The sequence below is a fragment of the Culex quinquefasciatus genome, chromosome 3, assembly GCF_015732765.1.
Source record: "Culex quinquefasciatus strain JHB chromosome 3, VPISU_Cqui_1.0_pri_paternal, whole genome shotgun sequence".
In the NCBI taxonomy this organism is placed as follows: domain Eukaryota; kingdom Metazoa; phylum Arthropoda; class Insecta; order Diptera; family Culicidae; genus Culex; species Culex quinquefasciatus.
In genome coordinates this window covers 38,288,958-38,310,196 of record NC_051863.1, presented here as the reverse complement: position 1 = coordinate 38,310,196, position 21,239 = coordinate 38,288,958, and the positions used below count along the sequence as shown (strand labels likewise).

General features: G+C 38.2%; 2 protein-coding genes across 8 annotated transcripts in view; both read left to right on the top strand.

Moving 5' to 3' along the window:
- Positions 1-3,292, top strand: part of LOC6039399 (circadian clock-controlled protein daywake) — a 43,381-nt gene extending 40,089 nt beyond the window's left edge. The window contains exons 3-5 of the mRNA XM_038263617.1: positions 1,613-1,987; positions 2,053-2,202; positions 2,324-3,292. Coding sequence (XP_038119545.1) covers positions 1,613-1,987; positions 2,053-2,202; positions 2,324-2,478 — 680 coding nt within the window. The 3' untranslated portion in view covers positions 2,479-3,292. The remainder of the gene's footprint in view (positions 1-1,612; positions 1,988-2,052; positions 2,203-2,323) is intronic.
- A 9,408-nt stretch (positions 3,293-12,700) lies between these two features.
- Positions 12,701-20,949, top strand: LOC6039400 (MFS-type transporter SLC18B1). 7 transcript variants are annotated; one of them, XM_038264492.1, is made up of 8 exons: positions 12,701-13,788; positions 18,283-18,600; positions 18,670-19,166; positions 19,233-19,328; positions 19,400-19,723; positions 20,147-20,281; positions 20,342-20,450; positions 20,811-20,949. In XM_038264492.1, exons 1-7 carry the CDS (start codon positions 13,672-13,674, stop codon positions 20,424-20,426), a joined length of 1,572 nt encoding a protein of 523 aa, XP_038120420.1. In that variant the 5' UTR covers positions 12,701-13,671; the 3' UTR covers positions 20,427-20,450; positions 20,811-20,949. The 7 variants fall into 7 exon arrangements, with proteins under 7 accessions (XP_038120420.1, XP_038120419.1, XP_038120418.1 ...); XM_038264491.1 differs by having other exon boundaries at positions 20,806-20,949; XM_038264490.1 differs by having other exon boundaries at positions 20,342-20,470.
- Positions 20,950-21,239: the final 290 nt, after the last annotated feature.

Genomic DNA, 21,239 nt, shown 5'->3' with positions numbered 1-21,239 from the left:
TATTAACCATCATCGATCAACGAGAATATAAATTGTGTTTTTTCTCAATTTTCGATCAACGCGAATATAAATTGTGGTTTTTCTCATTTTTCGAGAAAAATGCGAATCTTTGAAATATTACTGAAGAGGAGGGGGCGATTCGATTTGTATGAAAATACGGATTCTAGTTTGTTTTTGTAAGCAGTTATGCCATTAATTGATCATTACACTCATTTTAACCATTAATATTATATCATATTGAATATTGAATATATTGAATATATCGAACAGATCTGAAATCAGAATAATTTTCGATAAATTTCAAATTTCTCGGAAATTCTAGGGATTTCCAGGGAAATTTGTTGAAAATATCCCGTTTTCTATGTTTTTTTGTAACCCCGGGAAATTGGACGCTCTAGTTCGAATTCGAAGGTGCAAAACTAAGTTTGAGGCTTAGTCCATAAAAAATGGTCATTATCGCTTTTAAATTAATATAGCAAAGTTTTATTTTTGCTTCATTTCAAATAAAAAGTTTGAGTCAAATTTGAACGTATTATAACATATTTTCAAAAATGTTTGATCAGAATTGTGACGAAATAAGCAATATGTTTTAAACATCATTTATAAAAACATCGTTCGTATCTACACGTCCTTTAAATGCTCATTACTAAAAAAAAAAAACAATCAAAATTCAATTTGCCTAAGTGGAAAAATCAAAAAAGTGTCGGAGGTCGTGATGGCTGTTACGACCTATTGCAAATAAACACGAGTCCTGAACAATTTCTTCAAAGATTATTTCATAATTCGTCATGAATATTTGCTAACAGCTGTTTCACGGCAAGACCGAGACCGTGGTGTAGGGGTAATCGTGGCTGCCTCTCACCCAATCGGCTTGGGTTCGATCCCAGATGGTCCCGGTGGCATTTTTTGAGGCGAGATTTGTCGCACCAAGTCTTCCGTCGGACGGGGAAGTAAATGTTGGCCCCGGTCTAACCTAAAGGTCGATAGCTCAGTCCAGGTATAGGAGTCGTCTCCCTGGGTCCTGCCTCGGTGGAGTCGCTGGTAGGCAGTTGGACTAACCAACAATCCAAAGGTCGTCAGTTCGAATCCCGGGATGGATGGAAGCTAAGGTTTGCAATAGGGACGTGGCGTTACATCGTGCTGCCACCTGGTTTTTTTAAGCGCAAGAGTGGAAAAGTGCTGAGTCATCGTCTAAAAATAGACGGCGTCCTATCTCGCCCAGCAAAATGAAGTCGATAAAGTAGTCGGTTTCGATGAGAAAAAGTGGAAAACGTGGTCTAAAAATAGCGACGCCATCCCCCTATTGCCTCAAAAATCAAGCCTTCGGACACTTAGTTTCGAGTAGGCATCTCGCAAACGAGAACGCCAAGGCAATGCTGTAGAGCGAATAATTGATTTTTGATTTTTTGTTTCACGGCAATTACCAAACTTTATGGCCAAGAGCAAATTTTACGGATTACACGGCTTCCGCGAAATCGCGAAAAATCACTAGCCTCAATGAATGAAAATCTGTCCCAACCCTTAAAACGCCTGCACGTATGCAACCATGCCATCCAGCCAACCAGTGTAAAGCTAACGCTCTTCCATCTTCTCCCCCTTTCCACCCGAACAGCATCGTACGTGCAGCCCTGCCGGCGGAGTGACCCCGAGATCAACAAATGCATCAAGAACTCGTTCAACTACATCCGGCCATACATCGCCAAGGGTCTGACCGAGCTGAAGACGCCCCCGCTGGAACCGCTGCGCATCGAAGAGCTGGCGATGGAGAACAACGCCGGTGCCGTCCGCATCAAGGCCCTGTTCACGGACATTGTGGCGCTCGGAGCCGGCAACTACACCGTCAAGGACGTCCGCAGCGACGTGAAGAAGCTGCGCATCGACATGAGCCTGGGAATCCCGCGTGTCGAAACCCGGGGCAAGTACGAGATCATCGGGAACGTGCTGCTGCTGCCGGTGCGCTCCAACGGCGAGTTCTGGACCGAGTTCTGTAGGTTTTTTCGCGGGTGACGGTCGAATGTTTGGCGATACTAATCTTTCTTTATCCCACAATAGCTGACATCAGTGCCATCGCCAAGATCTACGGCAAACCGGTCGAACGTGACGGAGAGGTGTTCATGGGTATCGACAAGATGCTGGTTGACTTCACGATGAAGAACGCCCGCTTCAAGGTCAAGGACAATGTCAACACCCAGAATGTGCTCGGTAAGTGTGGGACGTTCACGCTGTAAGAGCACTTGTTTTGTTTACTAAATCAATAAGCAGACTCAATTTAAGCAAAAAAAAAACAAACACCTAACAAGCTGTCCCCCCCTCTCATTTGCAGGTGAGGCCATCAACCAGTTCCTGAACCAAAACGCCAACGAACTGGTGCAGGAGATGAGACCGGCCGCGTCCCAGAGTATCGCCAAGCTGTTCCGCAAGTTCCTGAACGACACCTTCAGCAACATCCCGATGCGGTTGTGGCTGCTGGATGACTAAATCCCAAGCAACGCTTAACTTGCTGTGTATGTGTGTGCGGCTCAGTTTGGATGTGGATGTAAAAGTGAAGAACAAGAAAACGAAGAAGAAGAAAAAGAGAGAAGCGATAAGACAAACGAAATCGTAAACCCCGAAGCGCGCGTTTGTGAATGAGTGTACTGCATGCAGTTCTAGTGATAAGCGTTTCTACCTAGCCCCTAAGTGATACGTTCTAGTGAGTAAGACTTTATCCTTTCTTCCTTATCCTGTTCTTTCGATCAGTTTAGGTCACACGATTGACTCTGATGCGTGCTAAGTTTTGTAACGTTTGTCGAAATCAATGTTATGGATCTCTAACCAAAAAAAATCTTAAGTCTCTTCAAAGGTATCTTCATTGAGTTTTTCCAAGAGAGTCATTGCTGAGCAATTGACTGAGTTTCTCCTGCAAGACTACTCTCGCCTGAGAAAAAAAAACAATCATTCTTGCGATTGGCTGTCACTGTGCTGAGACAAGTTATTATTTATTGAAGATATAGTACTGCTATAAAGTGTTTTCTTTTTACGCCCCCCGTTGTAAGTATTTGTAAAGAATGAAAGAAAAAGCAATTTGAGTTTTTCTCATCGTCAGCAACCTCTCCGAGTGGAGTGCGAGAGGTTCACTTGTACGATGAACCTAGGAAGACAGAAACGTACAAAAATTTATGAAAGATCGATTTATGTTCATCTAGCGTTTAAGTTTGTATGATTGTAAATATGAGTAAAGTATTGTATCCATAGGAAACACGATAAAAAACAGGAATTATAAAACCAATAAATAGTACATAAAAATTATGCATCAAATTTGTTACATTTATTTCCGAAACGCCGACTGAGCCACGGCTAGGACCAACACAACTGGTGATCTTTTCCCTTCTGGATTCGATTGCTTAATAAAGAGAAGGTAGTGTATCGTCACAAACTGGACCTTATCAAGACACCTTAGGAAGACAACCTATGGAATGTTAACATTAACCGTAACATGTTAACATTAAGTTAATCAATAACTATCACTGAATCCGCTTTGTAAATGCAGGCCCCGATACTCTTCACGGGTGTTTACTCATTTCCGAAACGCCAAACGCTTTCACCGGCAACACAAATTATTCTCACGCAATAAGCGAACATTATTTCATCATTTTAACTAATCATCGAAAATAAACGCAAAAAAAGAAGCGATAGCGGTAAATTGCTAAAAAAAACTGTTGCTAATTACAGCACACAGCATAACCAAATCCTCTGTTATCAATAATCACAAATCATACCAAGCAAGAAGACAGTTTCAACTAGCGGAGAGCAATTACTACGTAGCATTACGGCGTCCAAAGTTCCTGCCGCTTGATTTTGGCGAGCTTTGTTTGCCAAGGTTACGGAAAGGAACTCACTTTGGCAGCGATAAGCGCGCGGAAAAACTAGTGACCAGAAGACGCACATTAGAGTAATGAAGGCAGATTATGAGTGATTACTGTAAAAGTTTGGCAAAGAACGTAAATTATGATATAATGTCCCACGTTTGCTAAAGATTTTAATTTCGTGCTGTAATACTTTTAGCAATTCCATCGAGAAACTACAGTCGACTCTCTGGCTGTCGATCTTCTCGATATCAATAATTCTCCACCTATCGATGAATTCTTCAGTCCCTTCAATCTGCATACTTCAATTATCTTCTTTCCTCGATATTTCCCTTTGCTTGAAGGATCTCTTCCTCGACGGTCCCTTGGATTCTGATTGCCTTCGAAATCTCTTCCGGTTGTCAATAATTTTACTTTCTCATGGCTTACATAGACATTTTTCTTGGCGAAACGAAGCTTTGAAGGGTGTTTGACATTAGTTTGTTTTTGTTTGATGGACGTTGCCATGATTCTCTCCCATAGCTGGGTATCAAGAAAAAAATATTTTCGATCGAGTCTTCATTTTGCATCGTTCTGTAAACTGATGATTCTCTTCCTCGACGGTCCCTTGAATATTGACAACCAGAGAGTCGACTGTACTAACTTTTCCAGGCAATCTCGAAAAACGAAATGGTCTTCTTTTCTCAACCAAAAACAACAGAATCAAAAAGTAATGCTGTTCGATACAATGGCTGAAAGAACTACCTTTCAGCACTAAAATGGGTGTTGAAAAGTAGAACTTTTCAGCACATGTTTCGAAAAGTAATGCTTTTCATGACAGTTTTGCATTCCTCACTGAAGTATGGCTGTAATCCTGCCCTAAAAATGATGTTTTCCCATAATACTTGTAGACCCACGTTCATATACAGTACTTGTTCGGTAACTGGGCTAAGCCTAGTTAAAAAGCAGACAAACCTCAAAAAACCAAAACAAACCAAAATGACCGAAGTGTTAATGGTTGCAAAAATCATATTCAATAAATAAAAAAAACTTTTTTCAAGCTTTTGTTTAATTTCAAGTTTCAATTAAATTGTAAATAAATTGTAAATTGTATTGTAAATAAATTTGAGCGAACTTTTATTTTTATATTTCATCTGGAAAATATTATGCATCGGTGGTCCCCTCACTATTTTTTGTTTAGCCCAGTTAACGAGCAACATTCGGTGACTGGGCTACGTTCTCAGCCCAGTTACCGAACAACTACTGTATACTTATCGACTAAGAATCGAAAACTGAACAAATGTCTGTCTATCTGTGTGGCTGTGTCCAAAATTGACACTCAATTTTTTTAGCACTTGCTGAACCGATTTAGACCAAGCCGGTTGAATTTGACTCAGTTTAGGGTCCCAAAAATTAGTTTTCGCATGTATCCGGATGTTAGATAAATGACCCAAAATCGCATCAAATATCTTCATTTTATCAATTGAGTCCAAAACATTGATTATCCGGCAACCTAGTCTCAAATTATGACCACTAAAGTGATATTTTTGTATTTTTTTGAAGCCGGATCTCACTTATTTGTATGTAAACTATTTCCGAATCCGTCATCCAACGTTGGTTAGATAATTGAATGACCTTTCCAATGAGTTTTGAATTGTAAAAATCTATGAGAACCTTTTAAGTAAGTAATGAGGAAGGCACCAGTCACATAGGTCAGGGGTGAACCAAAGTATGGCCCACGGGCCAAACGTAGCCAGCGAGGTGATTTTTTGTGGCCCGCGGACCCGTTTTGAATGATCATGTAACCCGAGCATGGGTAAACAACAAGGGAAATGCGTAATAATACCTTTCTCTGGTATCAATACCAAATTTTGGTATTCCTGGACCCTTTAAAATTTGTCTTAAGGATTATGCAAGAGCATAATGTGGTATCATACCAATTTAAGGTATTGTTTTGATATTGCAAAATTGCAGAATTTGTCAATGGTCGAACACCACATTTTGGTATTATTTTGGTATTAAAGTGTTTTACCAAATTCCTCTGAAACTATGAGAAAATTTTGACCAATTTTGACAAAATAATTAATTTTGCGCTAAAATGATGTCTCAAAGCGAATGCCTTCATTGAAAACCGGAAATTTTAAACTTGATTTTAAACATTTTTGATATACCCCCTACAGAAATGACTTGAAATTGTGGAAAATTTTCTAAGTCAGAATGGCACATTTTGGTATTATTTTGGTATTAAAGTGTTTTATCAAATTCCTCTGAAACTATGGGAAAATTTTGACCAATTTTGACAAAATAATTAATTTTGCGCTAAAACGAGGTCTCAAAGCGAATGCTTTCATTGAAAACCGGAAATTTCAAACTTGATTTTAAACATTTTTTATATACCCCCTACAGAAATGACTTGACATTGTGGAAAAATTTCTAAGTCAGGATGCCACATTTTGGTATTATTTTGGTATTGAAAGGTTTCATCAATTTTCTCTGAAACTATGGATTTTTTTTAATTTTTGACGAAATAATTAATTTTGCGCTAAAATGATTTGAAACCCAAAAATGTTAAAGCTGATTTAAATTTTTTTTTGTGATATACCCACTAATATTTTTTTCAAAAACGTTGAAATTTTTCTAAGTTGGGATAACCAAATACTTTGAAAAACGAGTCAATCAACAGATTATTGAATTTTGGTGAATTTCAATCTAGTTTCATTTTAATAATACTTATTTTTCAATCTTGTTATTTTTCAGAAGCTTCAAGAACTTCAAGTACAGCCGTTCATCAATGACAAATGCATTCGGTGTGGTGAAGAATATCACTAAAAACAACATGGAATCATCAGGTGAGTAGATTTGGTTGTTGCATAAGGATCATTTACGTTTTTTTCACTAACTGCAACTGCTGCACTAAAAATGGTATGAAAATAGCAAATTTTGGTATTACTTGTGCAAATACCAGCGACCAAAATGTGCTCTTGGTTGCCCAGTAATAGATGGTAAAATACCATGAAATCATACCAAAATCATGTATGTGAAAGACCACAAAAATACCAAAATATGATTTTCCAAGGGCACGGAAAAACCTAAAAATAAAACCATGGCAATACCAAGTTTTGGTATTCAAGCAATGTTCAAAAATCCAGAAGACCTCAACTTGGTATTGAAATGGTTTTATTTTGAGGTATTATTTTACCCTTGGAATAACATGGTTTGGTATTGTTGTGCCCTTCCACATACAAGCTTTTGGTATGATTTCATGGTATTTTACCATCTATTACTGGGCAACCAAGGGCACATTTTGGTCGCTGTTATTTGCCCAAGTAATACCAAAATTTGGTATTCCCGTGTTATTTACCCCTGCTCGGGAAAATGGCCCGTTTAAGACTTGTAAGGCGATTTTATACTTCAAAATTAGAATTATTACATTTTTATGCTGATCTTTTTTTGTTATTAAAAATAAGATTAATATTTTGATCCCCATTTTACGACACAAATATATTGTCCAATAATTTTAATAATTAAAACAATTTCACACGTTTCAATTTGATTAAACTTGTTAATATCGTCTAAACTTTCAGCAAACATTTTTGTAAATATTTATTTAACGTTGGAGTTTGACTTTGGTAGAAATCTGCGCTAATTGTAAAAAATATTTATTCCAAAGCTTTTAATAATTGGGTCAAAAAACTAGGAGCAGAAATATTTTTTTCAAAAACTTCAAAATATCAATGGAAATTTACGTGCAACTTGCTGAAATCAATTAAAAATGCATTCCTCTGCGTTCAGAATTATTTTAGTCATGTTCGGGTTTATTCAAAAATAACCAAATATTTTTTTTCGTCGAGATTACCATTTTTTTTGAAAATAATGATTGAAATTCAACTTTACGGGAGCTTAAAAAACATTCTAACATTTTTTTATTGAAATGTTGAAACCAGTTACACTTAATTTATATTGAAAATTTCACTGTGGCAAAAATGGTTCTGATTACATGTCACTATTTTCGAAATTTTAAAATAAACATTTTAATGAAAATACAAGTTCATTCAACTTAATTTTGTTTAAACCTAGTACAATAAAATTAACAATACTGATAGAAAAGTGACATTTTGCGTTTTTTATTTAATAACAGAAATTTCAGAAAACCTCAAAGTATTTTTTTAAATGATTTAGTAAATTTTCCCCGCAAGCTCATTTAAGCTTCAAATTTGGCTCGGCCTTCAAAAAGTTTGTTTTTATTTTAACGGTGATTTGACTACACACATGGAAATTCGACTTAAAATTCCATTCAGCGGGTTTTTACGGAACAATATGAAACTCCTTGCTAAACTTGATCAAGCGATTCTCGTCGAATAAATGTACGACTCGTGCTGGAAAAATCTTCTATTTGCAACTTGTTGCATAAATTACTAGTTTGGAAATTGTTAAGTAATTAAAACGGTTATATTGTGAGACTGATAAAATTTTCATCATGTAAAAGGGACCAAAAGTTTTAGAGAAAGTCTCTTTTTATTTCACTATATTTGACATATCTCTGGTCAAATTAAATCAAAACTGATACTTTTTTTGAGAGAACATGTTCTGCAAATTGTTCTCTACAAAGTGAATAATTATAAAATATCGTAAAATGTAATGGTTTAATATGGCTGAAGATCGAAAAAATAATTTTGTAAACTTATTGTGTAATAAATAGCTTTTAACCCTCCACTGCCCAATTTTTTTTCGAAAATATTTATTTTTAACGAGTTTAGGAGGTCATTTTGAGCCACTTTTGTTCTACGAAAAACTTAACTTCTCTTGTTTTATGTTTTTCTTGTTGTGTTGTATTTTAATTTGCAGTTATCTTGTTAAGTTTATGTTTGTCTATTCTACCACCTAATATAATTACATTTTGTCTATCTATTTTTTCACGTTTTTACAGTCACTTTTTCATTTTTATTTTTTTTTTTGCTTGTTTTTCACATTTTCTACTATTGAATAGCACCATCATCATTTAAATTGCAAAAAAAAAAAATGCGTAGAGGAATAGTCTGGGACACTGCAAAAAATACTGCATACTTCTTTTGGCTGAAAATATAGGAAATGTTAATAAAAAACACAGCCAAAGTTGACCTCTCAAAAAATACATTTTTTTAAACATTGACAAAGTCACATAAAACAAGTTAAACTTCCAACCCTGAAATTTTCTAAAATTTTAAAAGTTCCTCTTTCCAATGCTTTTAAAAGATCACGAATCGGTTGGAAAATTGATTTTTGGCGATTTTTTAGATCGAAGCCCGTCTAAAGGCGGGGTTAGGTTGTAGAGGGTTAATGGAATACTCAAAGATAAGCATTATTTAATGCTCAATTTGTATACAGGCTATATTTTTATGACAAAATGTAAAAAGAAAACAAAATCCTTCGTCTTGGTACTTTAAGCTTTAATTTTGGGGTAACTTTAAAGAAAGCTAGAATAAAATCAATTATGTATGTAAGAGTCTTTTTGGCATATTCATAAGAATTTTTATGGTTATGTACATTATTCTATCGATTTTCAGCAATTTTCCTGAAGAATTATGTTATAAAATCGGAAACAAACATTTAAAAAAAGTTGCTCCAAATATTTGGCGTCCCATTGTTTTCGTTCTTAGAAAAATGTCATCACTGCCATTTTAGCCGCCATCTTGGGATTGAAAATTCCTAATCACTTCAGCTTAGTAGCGAAAAATCCTTGTCATACTTAGGCTCAACAATAAAAAAAAATAAGACAACAACAAACTTTTTATCTTAATTCGATTATCCGGAGTAAAATTTTTCCAAGGCCTTCGCCCAAGTAACATTTTTAAACTTACAGGTTTTATGAAGGTTCTGCAAAACCGCATATAACCTAAATAGGCTTTTATGGCCTACTTAAGAGCGAGTTTTTCACCAATGTGTTACAGGTCGTATCGAGGTGCTCCGATTTGGATGACGTTCAGCGATTGTTTGTCTATACATGAAATGAACTCATGCCAAATATGAGCCCTCTACGACAAAGGGAAGTGGGGTAAAACGGGCTTCAAAGTTTAATGTCCAAAAAACCTAAATAAAATCTTAAAATTGCTCGCATTTCCGTAAAACTTCATCAATTCCAACTTTCGTCGATGCATTTGAAAGGTCTTTTGAAGCACTTCAAAATGGGCCATAGACATCCAGGATTGGTTTGATTTTTTCACATAGCTTTTGCTAATTACTGTTAAAAATTGTTTTTTTAAACCTCAATATCTTTATGCAACAGCCTCCAACACCCATACTTCCATAGGTCAAAAGATAGGTAATTGCATGGACTATAAGCCTACGGTATTAACTTTTTGGGCAATCGCAGTTTTTCTCATAGTTTTTCGATTTTTCTACAACAAACATTTTACAACGTTAGTTTTTGCCCTGTAGGCCTTCATAGCGGCACTTTTTGGTCTCAATTTTGTCATATTCGGAATCCTCGGAAAATTTCTTAAGGTTTAAAAAAATAAATTTTTAACAGTAATTTGCAAAAGCTATAAGAAAAGTCAAACCGATCCTGGATGTCTATGGCCCATTTTGAAGCGCTTTAAAAGACCTTTCAAATGCATCTACGAAAGTCGGAATTGATGAAGTTTTACGGAAATGCGAGTAATTTTAAGATTTTTTAGGTTTTTGGACCTTAAACTTCGAAGCCCGTTTTACCCCACTTCCCTTTGTTGTAGAGGGCTCATATTTGGCCTGAGTTCATCTTATGTATAATAAAAGGATAAAAGGAAGACACTAGTGGTTGGTACTAGCAATGGTGGTCGACAGCTATACAGTCAACTTCCTTTTTTTATTGCCTCAACAATCATGCCTTGGGACTAGTTTTGAGTAGGAATCTCGCAGTCGAGAACACCAAGTCTCCTGTTTCAGTTGAAATTAGTGAAATAAAAATAAAGATTGTATATGAACCGTGCGTGAACAACCTCTACCCTTTGCCCTCCATCTCTTGAATGATATTTTTTAGAAAAGCCTTAAAAAAATATTCAACTTGAATTTAGTGGTGCACAGAACTGAATTGTAATCACTAGATGTGTTACTAATGTAGAATGTTTGCAATTGTAATTGTACTTTGGTTGTATGTTTTTGTTAAATGTGGATCCAGCATCCAGGTATCAATGTAAAAACAGTATCAAATCATACGATTTCGATTCAACTAAAAGCCATCGACCTACCGCATAGCCAACACCTAACATAAATCATTTCATCAAGACATGGCTGAGTTTCAACTTTCCTGCACAGCACATTGTTGCAGCATTCGTCGTGCAATCGCTCATAATTAATTTGTAACTCATCTGTCAGCTTTACTAAGTATATCAAAAGAAGCATAATCGCCGCCGCACCGCATACTGACTTGGACTTGGACAGACTGACACTGGTTGCTGATAAGGACGTCGTCGTCGTCGTCTTGGTCACGGCAGACGCGTCCAGCTGGCGGACGCCAATTGATGGACCGAAGAATCAGGAAAGGAGCACAAACCATCCAATCTCGTAATGTTTGTGTACAGAGGTCTTGCCTGTTTGGAGCTCTGGAAGGTGTCGAGCGAGTAATCTTCAAGGCTGATAATTTCATAAGCAGCGGACTACTGTACCGTGTGTACTCATTTTATTTCAGCTTAGCGCTTCATTGAGAGTTTCCTGGCGATCTTTGTTGCTGTTCATATCAGTCCCAATGTTGCCAGTGTTGATAACTCGGGATTAAACACACCGAGTCTAAAAATAGGCTCCAGCAGCCCAGCAGGATTGATAGTTTTGTTTTTCTTTCAGCCTTGTGTGCACTTTTAGATGTGGCCAATACCGGATTGATGCAGATCGATTGGGTCCACTGGACGGATCCGTCCTCGTCATGCAGACGCTGGCGCGGGGTTTCCTGATAACGGTTACACGACTCGTTGGGCCTTAAAATGCGAGCTCCGTATCGCCAGCAGTGATGCATCACATGTGTACTTCCGGGGCAGCATCATAATTACCTTTTGGAAGTAGGGTTCAAATTTGTTACGCGATGTTCACAGGAAGTCGAAGAAGTATATTAGTACCATTGACAGAAGATAACAGGGTTGTCTATGTGCATATTTAACTATAACATTCTGATCCAGCAGTGCAAGGCTATACTTTTGGCCCAAATTAAATAATCCAGCAGTGTCCAAACTTCACGATTTTCAAAAATGATGATGGTAGGATAAGGCATTGCAAATACGTTTTAAGGTTTGTGTAAAAACTGTCAAGAAAATAAATATAAAAGCAAAGATAAAAAGCGATTGAAAAATAGACCCAAAATGGACTACTAAAAACTAAATCTTGCTACAGATTTTATCCAGTTCAATTATTGAATATTATGTATGAGTTATGCAATTAATTTGATAGTTATGCTTAAAATCTCATATTAGAGAAACGATTTTTTATCTATAAAAGTATCGATTTGACATCCTTTCTGCTGAATCATCATAACATGTTCAATTTTAGCTACAAACATGTCTCCTCCTGATACTACCAGGTAGATACACTTCCCTTTACGATCTACCTCAAAAGGCTCAATTACTCATCATCGCTCCATCGCACACAGTGACGACGACTCTAGCCAACTGATAAGCTTCTACGACGCTAAAGCTAAGACAAAATCTACTACCGATCGACAAACTTCTACCTACTACTGCCTGACTGCCTGTAATCCACTACCAATCCTGCTGCCCCGGGCTATAAACGCTCCCGGAGAAAGCCCAGCCGAGCTCAGTCCGATCTAGGAGTTCTTGTTGAGTGAGTGAAATCCGATCGATAAGGCACAGTTCGGCTGCTCGGGAAAGCTGCTGCTCTGAGAGTAACGTTGAGACGATCTGTTCCGAGCGCGGATCATCAGTAGAGTTCGAGCATCGGGGAGTAGTACTTGAGCGGTTGATTCTGCCGGCGTGTGTGTGTGGTTTGCCAGGTTCTGAAACGTCAAGGTTAGGTGTACGGTTGGAACTAGAAGTTTCGCGGACACAAGCGGACACAATAGTTCGAGAGGCAATTGTGCTTGAAGTGGTAGAACTCGATACCCTGCTGACGTCTTGATTCCCAAGATGTGCAAGCGCAAATCGCTGCTCCAGTGCCCGAAGGTTGTCCGACTATCGGTACCCGCGACGACCCCGCGGTGATAGGACCTTCTCCTGCCAGTCAGTATTCGCTCCACCGAGTTCCGTGTGATATGTGCAGTGCGGTGCAAAAGTTCAATGAATCTGGATTTGCTTTGTTTCCTCGGCCGACACGAAGCTAGAGTTATCACTTCTGTGCCCCAAAAAGTGCCTCCCAAAGAATAAGTCTACAGTGTGTGTGTGTGCGTGTAATTGCTTATTTTAACAAAAAAAAAATTCACCGTGAATCTAGATCCTGATTTGAGGGAGTGAAGAAAAGACACTTATTCTAGAGTGCCCTAAAAGAACGTTCTAGCGCAAAGCATCCTTAGCCTTTGCTGCAGGTCAGCGCGAATCTCTGCGTTTCGCAACACTTGACCGAGATCATCGACTGTCTACTGATAATCCCACGATCGTACCCTGGTACGGTGCACAGAAGAGTCAGTTCGACAAGTGGTGCGTGAAATTGTGTGTGTTCTAATCTAGTCTAACCCAGCAAGGCAGCAGTGAGTGTCCCCGTTGTGGCTGGCTGGCCGAATCCCCGGCCGCTTATCGCATTTGGCAATAATTAGTCGTCGACGATCGCGAGAGTCATTCGCACTTGCACTAATTAGCGATCAAGTGGAGCAACACCGGCACGAAAGGATCCCCAGCACTTGATAAGGAAGAGATATTTATTATTAGACGGAGTCTGTGTTGACGGTGGTGGCACCATGCCATGGCAATTCAACTTTACCAAGCGCCAGTGGCTGACACTGGCGGTGATGGGTCTGGCGGATTTTTGCAATGCAATCTGCGTCAGCTTACAGGCGCCGTTCTTCCCCAATGAGGTAAGGACTATTCAGCGATTTAGTTACCGTTGCAAATATTTCGAAAAGTGTAGAAGAAAAGTGGATTATGATTATGATTATGATTACTCAAGATATTAAAAAAAACATAACCTCTTGTTAGCAAAGCTTAATGTTTGATAAATAGTTTAAATAAGCATAAGCAATTCAGTGCGTTTCGGTTAGGGGTTTTTGTCGTTGTCTAAGAGACTTTGATACCATGATTTCGTTTTTGTAAGCAATTTGAAAACAAAGCTCAACTACGGACGGAATGAGTCGATATTATATTGAACAAATTGATACAGAATTAAAAGTATCACGAGAAGCAGTTTTCAACACACACACACATACTTCCTCAAATGGCCCTTCGCTGACTTAGTTTCCGTCCTTTATATCTTCTTCTATGACTCCTAGTCGACCTATCCACCTAAAATTTCATTATCTTTCTTCTAAAATTTGCGTCAGATATAATGTAATATAAGTAAATCTCTGGAAACTCACACGAAAGTTGCCTCGAACTCACTTCGATTTGCGGTGAAACTTTTTGGGAAATTATAGTCCAATTTGCAGCCTAAAATTAGATGACGTACCCGAAATTCCGATAAATTGTATTTTCATAAAACAAAAATATAAAAATTGTTTGAAACCCTCTGCAACTTTTCGAAACTACACTGTAAAGAAATGGTCTGACATGTCATGTCTTGTAACCATCACGAGTTTTTGTGATTTTAAGAAATGTTTAGAAAAAGTTACCTTTTGCGTTTTTTTTTTTGTTTCATCTGTCTGCCAGGTGACCTTGAACTGCCATGATTGACAACGACTTTCTTTTTCAAAAAAAAAAAAAATTGAACTGTTTTAAAAGTTAGTCATTTAGCTTATCTGCATGGCAAATGAAAAAATACACTATACCAGCGGTTCTCAACCTGGGGAACATGTACCCCTTGGGGAACCACGGGCGGTCTCAGGGGGTAACGAGAGACAATTCCCGTAATGGCGGACATTTAAACATAATATTTGAGAAAAAAAACCAAATTTATTTGAAACAAAAAAATTATACCATATATATTTAAGGTGCAGTGAATTTCGCGAGAATTGTTTTTGACCGATCAGAAAATGTTTAAAAAAATATTGAATTATAAAAGAACATAAAAGAATTTGCCTTTGTTAAGAAATTTTAAGAATTTGAAATAAAGTGCACCGTTTTTGAATTTTTATTATTATTTTTTTCTACAAATATTACACAGTTCAACAAAAAATCAAATGTTTCTTGTCTCTGAGACGAGAATATGTGTTCCTAGTAGATTTTTGCCTGCTGAATCCGAATCCGGGTCCAGAATTGCTCCAAACAGTCCCAATTTTGAGATACACGCGTTTGAAATGTTTGTTTAGGCCAAAATTAGCTACTTTGTTGACTATTTTACAAAAGAACTATTGAATAAACAAATAAACCAATACATGTATCTTAAAGTTCACGTTCTCCTCTTTCTGAAACAGCCCTGGTTTTTAAAATTTGATTGTTTCTACGCATATTTATAGCCATTTTAAAATTAGAATTTGACTTGCATGCAAGTTGGAAAAACTTGAATGAGAACCAACTGAAAATATAATTTTAAAATGGCTATAAATATGCGTAGAAACAATCAAATTTTAAAAACCAGGGGTGTTTCAGAAAGGGGAAAACGTGAACTTTAAGATACATGTATTGGTTTATTTGTTTATTCAATAGTTCTTTTGTAAAATAGTCAACAAAGAAGCTATTTTTGGCCAAAACTAACATTTCAAACGGGTGTATCTCAAAATTGGGAGCATTTGGAGCAATTCTGGACCCAGATTCGGATTCAGCAGGCAAAATTCTACTAGGAACACATATACTCGTCTCAGAGATAAAATCTTGTTGGACTGTGTTATTTGTTTCAAATTTGTAAATTGTGCCAACTACCATTGATTTTAAACATTCAAAATATTGACAAGAAATTATGTTTCATATTGTCCATTCAAATTTCTTTGCTAAAATAAAAAAAAGTTTTGCATTAAATTAAAATTGAGTTTTTTTTGTAAGTTTTATGTCTTGGAAATTATTGATCACATTTTCAATGGTACGAAAACAACAATACAGTGAATATATTTCTAAATTTAAACATCAAGGCTTTTCCTTCAAATCGATACACAAAACACCCTTTAAAAATATTTTTCGTGGCCTGTATCAATGGATCAAAAGTGTTCAAAAAAGAATGCAGTTAGATTTTTTCTATCGATTTTTTGAGATAAAATAGAAATGATTTTTTAATTGAAAATAGCTACAACTTTAAAAAGTACTATTTAATTAAATAGCATTTTTAAATCAGAAATCGAAACAGATTTTGAATATCTTTTAAATGTAAACTCTCTGTTTCAAGAACAATGCGTCCGTCATCAGAAATTTACATTTAAATTCCCGCATAAAAATTAAAAATATATTTCTATATAGTGATGATATGCTAGGAAATATGTTTGTGCAAATGAAAATGACAATGATGTTTTATCGCCGTTTTAGTGAAATACTTAAAAATTTCTACGTTTTGTCATTTAAATGTTTTCGCGAACTTATTTTTTTTTTGTTTTCACTTTATCTTACGAGAAATTTTCCAAGATATGTACATATTTTTAGACAGCACCAAAACTGCATTTAATTTTTTCGTAGAACCTATTCAAATGATATGTTAAATTTATTTAATCTCAAACTTTTTTTTCTAGAAATCCTTGCTTGACCTTTTTTCACCACCCGGAGAGGATAAAAAAAAGGAACTTTGTTACAAATGTTTTTCAAAGTCTATATCGCCCACAATATTCCCTCGAAATTAAAACAAAAATATTGCAAAAAAATTGATCCGCTGCTATCCAGTTGAAAAATGTTCTGGTTTTTGGTGAAATTTCAATGTACAGAACCGCAAAAAGGTTTTTTTTTCGTAAAAAAAAAATATTTAGTTCAAACTTAGGTACATTGGAGGCGAGGTCGAATAGTTACGCCGCCCACTTTGTTATGGATGATCATGAGTTTAATTCCCATCTGCTCTAACCTTCCATCGGATGGGAAAGTAAAACGTCGGTCCCGGCTTTGGTTGATGTTAGGCCGTTAAGTCATTCCAGATGAGAGAGTCGTCTGCCTGATATAAAAAAAAAATGACCTGTCACTTTTTTTAGATGTGCATTGTGTGTAAACAAAGCGAAATAAACAATGCTAAGTAGTGCTGGCAAGGAAATTCACAAAAATCCTCAACAGATTGATTTTCTCAGATAAGTTTGGAAAGATTTTTTCTCTAGATTCGCCTGCTCTCTTTTTCGTGGGTGAAAAAAGATCGCAGGAAAAAATGTTTTTTGCGAGTATTCCATCCCTGCTTAGAAAGTTAAAATTATTGCCCTCAACTGGGGAGAGTCAGGACACATGGGGTGAATTGGGACAACAGTTTTAACCATGCAGCAGCACAATATTTTTATTTTTTCTGGTTGATTTCGGTTAGAACAGACTAAGACAAACAAAATTTGTACATCCATTTCCAAATTTAAACCCATTAAATGCTCTAAACAATGCTTTCCCTATTCAGACTGTAGTCTCGATTCACCCCAGATGACGGTGGTTAAAATTTTTAAGACTCATGCCCCCAATAAAATGTTATATCCCGGGTAAGAAAACTATATCCAAGAAGATAACACCGTAATCTGGGGCGAATCGGGACTACAGTCTGAATAGGGACAGCAGTTTTTAGAGCACTTAAAGCTTTTATATTTGGAAATGGATGTACACATTTTGTTGGTCTGAGTCTGTTCTAACCGAAACCAACCAGAAAAATTAAAATATTGTGCTCCAACATGGTTAAAACTGCTGTCCCAATTCGCCCCATGTATCCCGATTGACCCCAGTCTACGGCACATAATTTCAACAAACATTTATTTATTTTTAGTTAATGAGATAAATCTGAAGGAGGGAAACGAAAACTAACAAATGAATAAGGGTTACATCCTTTTTTAAAGAAAACCTTAAATTTGAAGTTTTCCTTGAATGATAAGCATTTTAATTTTAAAGAACAATGAACCCGTACCAACGTACATACGTTATGAGTGACAACTATCGTAGGAAAAAATATACCAGGAGACAGTAGTTCTATCAGTATCAGTAGTTCTGTCAAAATCACGCAGTGGTTCCAACATTGCGAAAAAAAAGTGTGCCATGGTTTGACCGCCACATTTTTTTTCTAATGTTGGTGCTACTGTGCGATTTTGACATTTCGGACGTTCACCATTCGAACGCCATCTTCGCTTAAAAACCTGGATAAGGAACTAAAACATGGTGATCTTCACAACATCAATAGAAATCTGTACTGGCTTGATTTAAATTTTCCTGGCGCCTTGTGAAACTTAAAACCGGCGTTAATTACGCCATCCAGGCAGAACCAACGTAGTGTCGACACTATCGAATATTAATTACATCGCGTGTATTTGCTTCTTTCCCCTGATTTCCAGGCCGAGAAGAAGGGTGCGACCGCGACCGAGTACGGTCTGGTGTTTGGCGTGTTCGAGCTCGTCGTGTTCATCATCTCCCCAATCTACGGTCAGTACATCAACCGGATTGGACCGAAAGTATTATTCAACACCGGCATCTTCACCACCGGGACGTCCGCGATCATCTTCGGACTGCTGGATCGGATCCCGAGCCACACAGGCTTCATCTCGGCGGCCTTCGTGATCCGGATAGTGGAAGCGCTCGGGAATGCCGCGTTCCTGACGGCCTCTTTTGCCATCATCGCCAAGGAGTTCCCGAACAACGTGGCGACCACTTTTGTAAGTTTTGATCAGATTGTGGTTATTTCTGGTTCAATACCTTGTAATGTTGTTTTTTTTCCACTTCAGGCATCCCTGGAAACGTGCTTCGGCTTTGGACTGATCGTTGGTCCGATGGTCGGTGGGGCGCTGTACTCCGTGGGTGGCTACTACCTGCCCTTCGTGGTGCTGGGTTCTGCCCTGTTTGGCGTGGCCATCCTAACGCTGTGCGTTCTGCCGAGGCACGTGGACGAGCCCACGGAAAACGGTGGCAAGAAAGCTTCGATGATGACCCTGCTGAGGATCCCGGGTGTGCTGGTGTGCTCGTTGGCAATCTGCGCCACGTCTGCGTCGATTGGATTTTTAAGTGCAACGTTGGAACCACACTTGCGCCAGTTTGACCTGGGCCCGATCGTGCTGGGACTGGTGTTTGTCATCAACGGAGGAATCTACGCCGGTACTGCACCACTGTGGGGTCTCTCGCTGGATCGGTGTTTGAGTCCGAAGGTGTGCTCCGCCATCGGGTGTTTCCTGGTGGTGGCTGGATTCCTTGTTGTAGGGCCGGCACCGTTCTTCCCGGTGGAAACGTGAGTATTTCGGGTGGAAGCCAAAAACGACTTGAAAGTAATTACTTTCCTATTTTTAATTTGCAGATCGTTAGCGGTGATTATTGTGGGGCTGGTCTTCCACGGGCTTGGAATCGCTGCAGTGTTGGTGTCCGGCTTTACGGACGCTTTGCGTACGGCAATGTAAGTATTGTTTGATGAGTAAAATTATAAATTTTGATTAGATGTACTAAAAGTTACTCATTTCTCAACAGTGCCCACGGCCTACCAGACAACATAGAGACGTACGGACTGGTGTCCGGTCTGTGGACGTCCACGTTCGCCTTTGGTGCGTTCGTCGGTCCCTCTGTAAGTGGATTCCTGTTCGACGCCATCGGGTTCCGCAGCTCGACGTTGTTCATCGTGGTCCTGGAGCTGATCGTGGGATCAGTCATCGTGCTGTTCATATGCTGCTGCAAGACGCCTACGCAGTACAAGGAGATCTCGTCGGTGGAGTCGCTGCTCAAGAGCCAGGACGGCCAGTCGATCGATGGAAGTGTGGCCAGCCGGAGTAGCAGCTTGGATATCACTCTACGGGGGTACGTTCCTGGATAAAGCTTTGTCTTTTTTCAGCTGTTTTTATGCATGCTCGTAATGTTTTGATCATCCATTTTGCAGACATTTGGCGATTTTACCAATCACTAGCCTCAATAGTGACCTACTCAGTATTCTAGACAGATCATTCTCCACTATTGAAGAATAGTTCTAACCGTGTTCCTTGAACTGGACGCACATAACGTGCGTCTAATCGTTGATTAGATTATTTCTATTTTTGTTATCATTTTGTAGTATATTTACAAAAATAAATGTCAGTGGCCGACAGGGGTTCTATAAACACACACATTGGGAGTAGCAGTAGTGAGTCGATTTAGGACAAGTTCATCCTTCTTATTCAATGTCACAACACAAACTTATCATTCCCTTTTTTTCGCTCTTTTCCCCCCAAAAAATCCGAAATGCAGCAACAAACCGGCCGGATTCTCCGCCAGTCAGCACTCGCTCGCGATCGAGTCGTGGCGCCTGCCCTCGGCCAACAGTCTGATCCTGACCAACAGCTACAACAGCAAGCAGGGGCACTGGGCCCGGTCGGTCACAGAGTTAGTCGAAGCCGGGCTACGGTGCAAGTCCAATGAAGAATTAATACTTAACCGTTCTAGGTTGGAAACTAGTAACGTGGCACAGTACGGGCGACAGTACGGAAGTTTCGAAACCAGGCCAGCCTTCCAGGACACCATGTCTTAACCGAGCGCGCCTCTCTGACCAATGGTCCGGTCACTTAAGTAGATGTAAATATATCTGCATGGACAGAGCACGCTCACTGACCCTTCGAATCTGTCGAAACCCAAACTAACCCAAAGAATTCGCTGTAATGCTCAGAATATCATCCCAATTTGACCTCGATCGATTATTTCTCAATCATATTGAAACTATGCATGAAAAATTGTGTTCTCTTCTCAATGTTACATACTCATGACATTTACTAATAGAACAAACATTTCGGGGTCACTTCAACGGAATCAGCTCGAACAATTAACAACGCAAAAAAAAAAACTAAAATAAATCAAACAAAAAAAAAATCAAAATCAAACAAGTGAGAAGATAACAGCTTTTTCCGTTCCAGAGCAGAGTAAACAAAAGGGCGCGATAAGCGTTTGAAAGAGCGAGCGCGCGCAAGCTGGTTCAAAATCGATGGTTGCCCCGCGGCAGAGCTAAAGTATGAAATAAATAGGCTATTTATAATAAATATGAATATAAGACGTGTGAACTAAGTGTTTAATCATTGCACATCTCCGCAAAGCCCTTTCTTGCCACAGCACGTAACGAGATTCATCGTATAGGAAATTGAATTTTATAACAGCTCGAAAGTGCAAGAGCTTCAACTGACAATAATTTCAAATATTTATGAAATTTTGAAAGAAAATCCATTTTTCTTTTGGAACAATTCCATGCCAAATAGGAAATCGGTTGTACCGGACCTTCTCCGATTTCAATGAAACTTTGTAAACATATTATCCAACGCTTATGTAAGCTTTTTTTGTGTATATGGAGCCAATT

Bases quoted from the DNA above. Each gene is read 5' to 3' on its own strand.
- LOC6039400 (XM_038264492.1), top strand. From the start codon at position 13,672: ATGCCATGGCAATTCAACTTTACCAAGCGCCAGTGGCTGACACTGGCG. The intron at 19,724-20,146 runs GTACGTTCCTGG...TCCGAAATGCAG, and splicing joins TTGGATATCACTCTACGGGG to CAACAAACCGGCCGGATTCT. The intron at 20,282-20,341 runs GTTAGTCGAAGC...TAACCGTTCTAG, and splicing joins TGGGCCCGGTCGGTCACAGA to GTTGGAAACTAGTAACGTGG.